Source organism: Leuresthes tenuis, unplaced genomic scaffold, assembly GCF_036924035.1.
Source record: "Leuresthes tenuis unplaced genomic scaffold, fLeuTen1.0.hap1 SCAF_14, whole genome shotgun sequence".
Classification (NCBI taxonomy): Eukaryota; Metazoa; Chordata; class Actinopteri; order Atheriniformes; family Atherinopsidae; genus Leuresthes; species Leuresthes tenuis.
The window spans coordinates 16,545,662-16,556,425 of record NW_027325368.1 but is presented as its reverse complement, the minus strand read 5'-3'; the positions used below and the strand labels follow the sequence as shown (position 1 = coordinate 16,556,425).

The window sequence follows — 10,764 nt, the reverse complement described above, 5'->3', positions numbered from 1 at the left end:
CGAGTGTTTCCCAGCAGAAGTCAGTTCTCGGGCTGATGGGCACATTGGGTTGTAAAGGAGGGTTCGGAAGGGGGTGGGGGAGTTTAAGATAGTTAGGGTTAAATCCAAAAGTGTTTTTCCAGTCATGGCCGGCTGTCACAACACATGCACAGAGGACATAACATGCACATGGTTTGGGCGCTGTACTCTGTACATGGCTGCCCTCCAGTGTTGCACAAGTTGTATTGTACTTCTGTTTAGGGCACCTGGCTATTGTCATTTAGTGGTTGATGTGAGCAATGGAATATGGGGTCTTTGAGTGCAACTTTAGCTCAGCAACCATCTATAAAAAGCCCGTCAACAGCTTTTCCAGCAGAAATCATGGCTATTTGTGTTCTTTATGATAAAAGGATCAGAAAAAAAACAGATAAAACAAAGGCAGAGACATTGTGTGTGCGTGGGTGTGTGTGTGTGTGTGCGTGTGTTAGACATAACATTAAAAACAAGGCAACACAGTGGTCAAGAGAACAGGTGGTAAGTCTAAGCCATTTGCACACCCTCTCTGATGACTGACTGGGCTCTGCTGGGGTTACAGACACATTTGTGGTCTGTCATTACCTTGTGTATGTGCTACGTGTGTTTCTGTGTGAGTCGCAAAAAATACTTGCCATAATAAGGCACACTTCCCACTCACTCACACAAACACACCAGGCTGAAGAAGGAGTTGATGAGTTGCAACAGAGGCATGCGTCTGCGTAATCCCTGAATATCCCTCTTATCGGACTTGGGCTGGGCAGAAAGATGTAGAGGGAAGCTAATTTGGTCTATGCAGCCAATCATCACTCAGACAGGGGCTGAGACCTGGTCAACAAAAAGAAACTGGAAAAAAGCAACACACAGCAATCCACACAATGAGAGACAGTAAAGGTCAGAGTAGTTCTGCCACCCAGCCAGGAAATAAGGAAAGAAAATAGAAGGGTTCCAGTTGTCATCACTGGGCAGCAGCTGTAATGTTGATGGTTAAGGGCTTATACCCTTATAGGGTGTAATGATTGAGGTTAGTGTGGGGTCACAAAGATGGAACAGTCAGAAAATTGTTCTTGTGAAATTATGCCTGTGTGCTGAGAGAACTGCAGCACAGGTTATGAGCAGCATTGCTATGAGCTTAAACGAAATATCTAATATTGAAAGTTCAATCTGAGAAGAATGAATTAAATTAACCCAACATGCCAGAGCCTTCATAGCAATTTATTCATATGTTGATACATTTTTTTTTTATTACAAAAATACAAAGACCTTTTCTATACAAATAAATATTCCAAGAATAAAGATAACATGAATGATATATATGCAGTCTGTGTGCTTCACAAGAGGCTCAACCTTTGTGGAAGACAATATGAATAACTTATCATTTTGTACAGATTCATAAGTTAGACAAAGCCACATATAAAAATCATGCGGCGTGGCTGGTGGCCAATTATGTGACTGATACATTCAGGTTTGCATTAAGAGTCACAGTCTAGCTCTCAGCAGGGTCAGAAATAATGCTTTTCTCTGGAGACAGCAGAGGAAGAAAAGTTTGTACAAGTGTCTGCTTGATGTGCATCTCTCTCTCAGGACAGAGTTTTTAGTTCCACACACCACTCATTGTCTCTTATTCTTTCAGTCGACTTTCAGTCGTAAGCTAAGTCTTGAGAACCTCCAGTGCCAAAGCAATAATCCTTGGCAAACTGCGGTAGAATGATTCGTTCTCCAGGCCAACAAGACTGTAGAAGGTCGAGGGTCGTCCTCCCACCACAGCTCTGATCCGCGCCTGGTAAAGTCCTCGATCATTCTTTGAGCTCAAATCAACTAACACCTGAAGAAAAGAGAGACCCAGTTAGAGGGGCAAATCAGAGCTAAGAAAGCACATTGACTTCCTTATTGTCAGGCATTTACCTCTTGGAAATTCATGTGCAAATTTTTGTTTGGGATGTTTAAGACCCAACTGTAGGAGTCTCTGATTAGGCTGACTTGCTGAGAAGACTCTCTCAGCCCGGGACAAACTATAACACACATACACAACAAAACATTTTAGTTTAGACAATTTGGAAAAAATATCCACCAATAATATATTTACATAGTAAAGATGTTCAATAAAACATTTGTCAGAGCATGGTATGACATACCTTTCCCACTGGCACCAGCTATCTGCCTCTTGCGAAGAAGACTCCTGTATTTTCTGTGAAGACTTGAAGGTTTAACAGCATGTCTGAGGTCAGATGTTTTTGTGTGAGCGCTCTCAATGACTTGCTGTACATCAGCAGTTGACTGTTCTGAGAGCGGTAAGGCTGAAGTTTTGATTTCTACTCCATCTTCATTCTCAACAAATGTAAAATCCTCTGATGTGACGCTCCAGTCTCCATCAGGAGAAGCATTTTTACTGGCTGAGGATTCAATCGGAGATGCGTCTTCTGCTGCAGTCTCATCTTGTGTACTTAGTTTTTGAATTTCATCCATCAAGGCTGTCAGAAGCGACCAAGGCTCCTGGGATTCCTGGGAATGGGGGGATGGATTGGTGAGGACAGGCGCTCCAGTAGAAGAGGTAAAAACAGGCAGATTGTTGGTAGAGCCCTCCTGGAGGTAGACCGGGTCCAAGTGCAAGAGGGGAGGAGCAGCTCTGGAGCCCAGTTTAGAGCGAAGAGCTGAAATAACAGACTGATATTGTCCTTCCAGCTGTTGCACCACGGAATCCCGTGGCTGTAAATGACATGTAAAAATACACATTGATGTTAAGCTTAGGCTGTAATAAATCCGTGTGAAAACAAAAAGGAACGAAGACTGCGTTACAACGTCTATAGTTTTTTTGTGCTTTAGTATGTGTGCATTTATTTCCCATTCTCAAAAGCAAATTGTCTTGAAAACCTTCAAATTATTTGTAACATTGAACCAAAGACAGATTCAGTTGTTTTTGCTAGTCAAGTAAATGTGCAGAGAATCGCATCCTGATCAAAAAAAGATGCAGCATCACTTTGTTTGTTAATAATACCTGAGAAAAAAGGCTATCCTCGTGTCTTTTTGCTGAAGATGAGACGTTTGTGACTGCATCAGTGTGTTGTTTATCCATATCATCTGCCATGTTTCTCAGGTATTTCTCCCAGTCATCCACCGAAGGTCCAACATCTCTGAATAAAGCTGGGGAAGGGTGAGAAGGACTCTGCTCTGCTGGCCTCACAGCTCCACCTAGCTGTTCTGCAAGAAATTAAATACCTGTTTCAAACCCGCATGGTATACCCCCGCTCAGCATCATAATGCTGTGCCGTTCAACACCACAGGATGTGGATAACTGGATGTGCTTAAGGATTCTTGCCAAACATGCAACGATGCAATCACATAATCAGCCAGTCCTGTACCTTTAATCTGTGTGAGACCATGGTTCAGGCTTAGGTCTCTCCTCTCTCTCGTCTGAGAGAAAGCTGTGCTGTAGATGTGCTCTACAAGCTGAGGCAGAGTCTGGGTGAAAAAAGTCAAGTCCACTTTGTCCCTAATGTAGTCCTCAGCCCTCTGGAGCAAGTCCAACAGGGTCTGCAGGAATGAGCGCAACTCTAGGTGACAGAGAGTGGACAAAAGTTCAGAAACCTCTACAGCAAACAACCCCCAAATCAAGAAATATCTTTAAAGTTCAGTCAAAGTCTAATAAGAGAAGCTTTTGAATAAAAGAACTTACGACATTTCTTGAAGCGGATGAGGCATTTGTCCTCGGCCATTTGACTACAGGCGCTGGCAGACTGACCAGAAGGACAGGTCAGGGTATAGAAGCGACACAAAGAACTAAACTCCGACCTCTGTTCCTCTTCTGTCATTTCAGTTGTCTTTAAAAGCTCTGGACATGTTGGCTCCCTGCTCCCAAATGCCTCTAAAGAAGAGAGAAATCATACAGGTAATTACATTTTAATTAATAATTAAATAATTAAATAAAGTATTATTATACTATATAACAGGTATTATTATAGTAAAAAAATATCCAAAATATCTAACTTTGTGTGCTGTGTCATTATTGCTTGAAACTCACTCTGTATTTCAGCCTGAATCCAATCAGAGAACGCAGACACCCGTGTGTATACTCCAGGCTTGCCTTTCTCCCCACAGCCATCTCCCCAAGAAGTGATGCCATAGAGCTGAAAGCGACCTGAAATTCGGTCCTGGTAGATCAGCGGGCCTCCAGAATCTCCCTGAAGATGACACAAAATTGTCCAAAGGCTTGAAAAGCGTGTCTCTCTATGAAATGGTTTATTTCTTTAAGATTCTGGGGGAGTCTTGGAACTTTTACCATTAATTAAACCTAAGTGAGACACAGTTCCCAAATAGAACTTGAGAGATCTGAAACCAAGGACAACATCCCTTGAAAATAATGGTGGTTTGCCTACCTGACAGGAGTCAATTCCTCCAGACAGATAGCCAGCACAAAGCATGGTGTTGGTGACCAGTTCTTTCCCAAGAGCACTCTTACAGGTGCTTTGAGGAAGCAGGGGCACCTTGGCCTCCATCACTACGTCAGCAGATGGGCCATCTGTAGAGAAAAATCCAAAAACGTGTTGAATTTTCACAGGTTGCAGCATTCAGAAATCAATACCATGGTATAGAGACTAATTATCATCAGCAGGTTCTTTTTTGTTTTTTTAAGAGTACTAAACTATTAACAGCTGTGACCCGGGGAAGGTACTTGACATCCCCCCCACTCACCCTCATAAAGAGACCCCCAGCCTGCTACCAGACACGGGCTGCCGGTGGGAAGCTCAATGCTAGAAGGGAGGCACACTGGGGTGACGTGCTCTGACAGGACCACCGGGGATGTCAGCTCCACCAGCGCTATATCGTTGTTAAATGTCTTTGGGTTGAACTGCAGGAAAAGGAGACGGTTAAATTTACTGACTTAAAAACTGAACTGGGACACTTAAATGAAAGCCAAATTAATTCAATCCAAGCTGAAATGTATGAGATAATAAGATACTGTTCTCATATGTTTATATATTTTCTACCTTAGGATGGGGAATGATGCGGTTCACTTTGACAGCCTGCTCATCGGGGTCAGTCTTGGTGATGTCAAACTCACCCACTACAGCAGTCCAGTGACTCTCACTGCGGCTGCTACAGAGAAAGTAGAAGGAGTGAAATGGTGAAGATAGAATAAAAATATAATCATTTGCAATTAAAACACTTTCTTACTATTACTTGATAACGGCCTATTCTCTTAGTGACACAGGTGCACTTACCCAGCAAAACAATGTGCAGCAGTGACCACCCATGAGCTGTCCACTAGAACCCCTCCGCACATCAGCCCGCCATCTACTTGAAGGTTGACGAGCCAGGGCCAGCTGCCAGGCGGCGCGGGGGAGCCACCGACAATCCTGGAGCGGGGCTGTGTGATGTTTTGCACTGTGGATGACCTCTGACCGCACACTGCTGCTGGGATAGAGAGACACTGATGGTCAAATTAGTCAACATGCACAGAAAATCAGAGTTGTGCAAATCAACCCTGTGCATCAGGATAATCTGTTTGTATGTGTCAGCATGATGGAAGGTGTGTGCCCCTCACCCTGTGCGTGTGTCTGCATAACAGGCTCCAGGTTCTGCATCGTGTTCAGCAGGCTGCACTGAAGGACACGGGCGCTGCAACTCTCGCCCATGATCCTGATGCAGCTTTCACTGTCTAATTCCCCAGGTGGGCAGCGATGCTGATAGTATGCACACGCCTGACTCAGAGCCCAGCTCCGTTCTGCCTCAACTTGAAGCTTCTGAGCCTTACTGATTACATCACAGCTGGGCTGTGATAAGGCACTAGAAGGTGATGCTGTGGGACAGGAGAGGGAGATTTTGGTGTCATGAATTTAGTAAGAAGGCATTTTGTAGTAACATAACATGATAAAAGGAAGATAAAAAAAAAAGGGCAACGTCATTCTTACAGCAAGACCCGAACAGCTGTCCACAGTTCTGAAACAGGCAGGGAACACAACCTTGACAGTTTGCCTCGGCCTGACTTCTCTCGGATGACGCACGCTCAAGGGTGGAAAGGGCACTAGCCATGGCTGCTTCTAGAACAACTGTGCCACGATCAGACAGAGCTGCAAGATGGACCAAGAAGAAAAGAAATGTGTTTTAGGACTTTGAATTCTATTAGTGGCATATTAGAGATCAGAGAGAATGCAGCGACAGAAATACACAGATAAACATCAGCATATTTTACTGACAAGTTTTCTATATCAGTTAGCAGATATGCAGTAATTACAATAGATAAATGTCAAAGACAACATGTGGATTTTCTCTCTGTTACACAGTTTGTCAAAGTGAAATGTTTATTTTTTTCAAATTGGTATTGGTGTCAAAAATTGAGAGCCGAGTCATCTTGCAGTGTAATACAATTATCAGGGTAACAGATTTTTGATTAAAAAAAAAACATCCAAAGATAAATTTGCAGATCTGCTGAATTCTGACAAAACTACCGAGTTTGGACAGGACTTTGGCAGCAAAATTAAAGAAAGGACATCTAGGTCGTCACATGGAAGACTGTTATTTGCTGTGGGAACATTATGTGTGGATGTGGGCATTAGCATGAATTGCTGCAACTTTCTGGTATGTGTGTGAGTAGCCCCCTTTTCTCATGCTGCTCTTTGAGCTCATTGGCAGCATTTTAGGGAAGCTAGCTCACGCTCAGCGCACTGTTGTGGCTTCTACAGACACACTTCAATCGGGCCGCCAACCCTGCAGCCCCCCCTCTGTGCTGCACCACATCACAGGATAGGTCACTAACAACAAGAATACTGATTGAAGACTTAATTAGAAGGCCAGGGCTGAGCGGGCAGAGGCTGGTGGGCAGAGGGACCAGCTCCCTCAGGGCACCGGCTGCCAGTCCCTAGTACTGAACACTCAACAGTGCCATTACTGGCCTTGTTTGAAGGCTCAGCTGTAATCAGCACCACAACCAGAGAAGGCCCTGAACAGCTTTTGATGAGTTATTTCAGCCGCAGGGGTTTTCAAACCTGAGACCTAAAATTAGGGGAAAAAAGACCAAAAACTAAACCCACCCTTTTTTCTTAGCTCTGATCAATTCTGCGTATAGGATCGTGATTATGCTGTTTAATCCAATTCATATTTAGCAAGTGAGCCAAAATAACCACATATTTGTGCTTGACATACCAAGACAACACTGGGTGCAAAAAAGGTATTTATTACTTACTAATTATGGGAAAAAATAATTTTCCCAAAACCAATGTATGAAGAGATGTCAGCATCATTAAAACATTACAGAATCATCATTGTTTATTTGAAGGCTTATAACTCAAATGCAATAATATATTTTGATAATCTTTCAATAAGAATTAAAAAAAAAAGAAAGTTATCTTCGTTTGAATAAACCCACCTTGCTGAGATCAAATTTTCCATATATAGTCAGTGACGGTTACTATGGCAACTACTTCCCAAACAGCTAGAAAAGGTTTAGAGAAAAATACCTTTGAGTGCACTTTGGGGCATCCTGTAGACCTCCCTACCTGCTGGGGCACCCAGCAAACAGTCCAACCCCGTAAGCAAAAGTGATATCAGCAGCAGCAGCATGGTGTCAGAACATCAGACCTCCACTCCACAGTGACAGTAAACAGACAGAGGGAGCCCCACAGGGTGACTGAAAAGGATGTAGAGGTGCTGGAGATAAGGGTAGTCTGCAGAGTTTCCACGTTGTTGTTGTCAGCGGCTCTACGCAATAATTACTGACTGTCTCTCTCCTCCTGACTCTCTGGGCTCTCTCCCAGACTGCGGTGCAGGGCATCTGTTTGTAAGTTTACTTAGAGGAACAATAGATGCCTGGAGTGGTCCCTGGTATATATAGAGTCCCCAAGGGAACACCAATATGAGGGAGGGGGATGAGGATAGGGAAGGGAGGGAGAAATGCTCCCTTGGCCAATACACAAACAGATGAATTCATTAAGACTGTGACAGCAAATCGGGCGCAACTTGCCAAGGCTGGACATCACAAAGAGGTTTGGTTCTATGAAAGGAGACAGAGGGAGGGAGAAAGCGAGATTCGGAAAGGGAGGGGGAGAAGGGGTAAGCAGAGTGATGGGCTGGGCGACAGGGAAAGGGGTGTTGTTTGAATTAATTACTGTGAGAGGAAGAGGGAGAAAGTTATTCAGATAAGACTATTCGCTGATCTGGCCCGAGAGTAGAGGAATATGGTGTGAGAAGGATGTCAATCACTGTCTGAACCGAAGAGTTGCGGTGTGAGTGGGACACACAGGGAGGCTGAGTGTGAGAGAGCAGGAGTGAGGGGGAAGTGTCTGCCATTCGTGCCCCTCAAAGAGGGCATTGTTCCTGGCATCCCTCTGAGGATGCCCACATCAAAGCCATCCCCCGGGCATCACTTGGCTGCCGCCTCCATTGATCACTTACAGTCTTTTATCCCTCCCATTAAAATATTGTCAGTTCACATCACTTTTGTCTTTCTCTGCTGAACTCTGCTTTTGTTACATAAAGATACGGTAATACACTGCTTATGAACATGGAGGATTTTAAATTAAAAAAAGCATAAAAGCATTTACTGAACATATGACATATAATATATAGCTCTATATATTGTCTTCAGCATTCTTCCAACTTTTTTTTGTTTCCTTCAACCTGACCCTCTAAAGCAAAACTGACAAAAAGTTTGATAATGATAATGCATCATGCAAAATTGATAATGCATAGAGGAAAATGCCACAGAACAAGCCTGACAAATCACCTTCCTATATGTTTCATTCATTACATCTGACACTTATCTGATCACCGCTCCAGACATTGACAAATTCAATCAGTAAAAGCTACACAAGCATAAAGCCAAGCTGAGCTACCACGAGATTTACAGCAAGTCTTCTTCTCTTTATCACATTAACATTTTTATCTCTGCCTCATCAAAACGGTAAATCAGAAAAGTACATAACAGCCTCCAGTATCGATCCTGTTCTTAAAGTCTCAACAGGAAATTTGTCGCAACACAACATGTATTTTAGTCATGATTGGAAAAGCAGCCTCTTCTTTTTAAATGATCGTGCCTGGAAAGCTTTGAAAAATGGTGTTGATTATGTTTTGATGACAAATAAAGACAGACCCATAAGCCTCAAGGATGAGCAATATTAAGATTGTGTGAGCTACATCCACCTCTGTAAAAATATTAAACATGTAATGCATAATGATTAAGCCATGTCCTCATCTAACTGATTTCACTAATTGTAAAAGTGTGTGTATAATAGTGCAAATTAAGAGGACACAAAGTAAACAGACATTTCAAAGCTTTTGGCCAACTGAAACATGAGTGTTTGTCTGCATTCAATCATTGTGCGTTTTTAACAGCTAGGTATCATTCTAACTATTAATCTGAAAAATGCATGCCACTATCATATCATGTTACAATGCTATCAATGGTAAAACTGCAGCAAGCGATCCACTGTATAAAACTAGTAAAAACAAGATGGTCAGGACATTCGCAGGCTTCAAAATGGTCGCAGTCTGGATAGAGACAGTAAGAAGTCTGTCTACAAGAGAAGAACAAATTGGAGTCAGCTTTGAACCAGCTGACTGGCTGAACAATATAAAGAGCGGTGGCTGAATCAAGCAGGGCATCATCAAAGACAGCCGTCCACTGCTGCCACAAGTCAGCTCTGACAGTAGAGTTCATACTGACAACATATGGCAGTTGTTAGTGTGCGACTGTGTGTTTGTGTTTCAGTCAAAGGCTGTGGAGCCAGCTTTGGTAAATTTGGACGGTTTAATGGCATATCTGCAAGGATGGGGAAGAAAGCTCTAGACAGAATGAAGAGTTGAGTTAGAGGAGTTAAGATGAGCAAACTGAAAACTTAAAATGAAAGTTCTTCATTTCAAGCTCTGTGCTCAGTGTGCGTATGTTTTGCTGTGCCTCAACCCCCTTCATGCACCCATGTGGCACAATAGCTCAGAGATCTGAGGGCAGGCTCAGGCAGAGCGGAGCGGGAACAGCCTGGGACAAACGGGCGGCACTTTTTCATTCCATCCTTCTCTCCATCCATTTGCCTTTGATGTCCTTTGATTAATTTGCCTTCTGCTCACTCTTCGTTCATCTATCCATCAAGCTTGGAGCACCATTTTTTTTTCTTCACTCTCTCACTTCCAGCCTGTCTCAGTGTCTACAACTGTGATGTTTATCTAGTGGTGTCATTACTGGTCATACGCACCATACTATATATGCATTCAGTCAGTTCTGAAGCTATTCAACTGTACACTCTGGTGAAAAAAATAACTAAGACATGTAATTTAGCATCTTTAGATACTTCAGAAAACGCAAATTACTTAGAAATCTAACAATTGACAACCATGCAAGTACTACTACTTTACTTTAAAGTTTAAGAATATTTTGAAAAGACCACCTGCTCTGGAGAAGTTCATGACTCGGATGCAAATTATATACTTTGCACTAATTCATCAATAGCTGGCTGCCTGAGCAGGTTACATTTAAAAAAAAAAAAAAGGTGTAGAAAAAACACAATGCACAGCATAAACTCATCCTACAATAAAAAGCTTCACAACAATTGTGTTGAATAACACCCAGGTATTGTGTTCAGTCATGAAACCATTTCGCCTATTGTCTCAGGGAGAAAACAATTGAAATCTAGGTCAGTGGGCTACACAACAGAGAAGAGGTTCCCAACATTTCAGCACAGACAGACAGACACTTGAACCCCCTGACAATAGTCAAGCAGAAGCAGCTCATCTGAACAGGCCTGTAATAGGTCATTGTTAGAC

The 10,764-nt window shown here is 42.9% G+C and overlaps 1 protein-coding gene across 1 annotated transcript; it reads right to left on the bottom strand.

The window, feature by feature from the left end:
- Positions 1–1,300: 1,300 nt before the first annotated feature.
- Positions 1,301–5,879, bottom strand: prss56 (serine protease 56). Its single transcript, XM_072362970.1, has 13 exons — positions 5,873–5,879; positions 5,555–5,809; positions 5,232–5,424; positions 4,998–5,106; positions 4,702–4,858; positions 4,386–4,528; positions 4,031–4,190; positions 3,686–3,874; positions 3,372–3,563; positions 3,008–3,210; positions 2,148–2,718; positions 1,918–2,024; positions 1,301–1,837 (listed from the first exon to the last, which is right to left on the bottom strand). The coding sequence occupies exons 1-13, from the start codon at positions 5,877–5,879 to the stop codon at positions 1,664–1,666; spliced, it is 2,460 nt and encodes an 819-aa protein (XP_072219071.1). The 3' UTR covers positions 1,301–1,663.
- Positions 5,880–10,764: the final 4,885 nt, after the last annotated feature.

Bases quoted from the DNA above. Each gene is read 5' to 3' on its own strand.
- prss56 (XM_072362970.1), bottom strand. The intron at 5,107-5,231 runs GTAAGTGCACCT...CTTTCTCTGTAG, and splicing joins GCTGCACATTGTTTTGCTGG to CAGCCGCAGTGAGAGTCACT. The intron at 3,211-3,371 runs GTACAGGACTGG...AATTTCTTGCAG, and splicing joins TGGTCTCACACAGATTAAAG to AACAGCTAGGTGGAGCTGTG.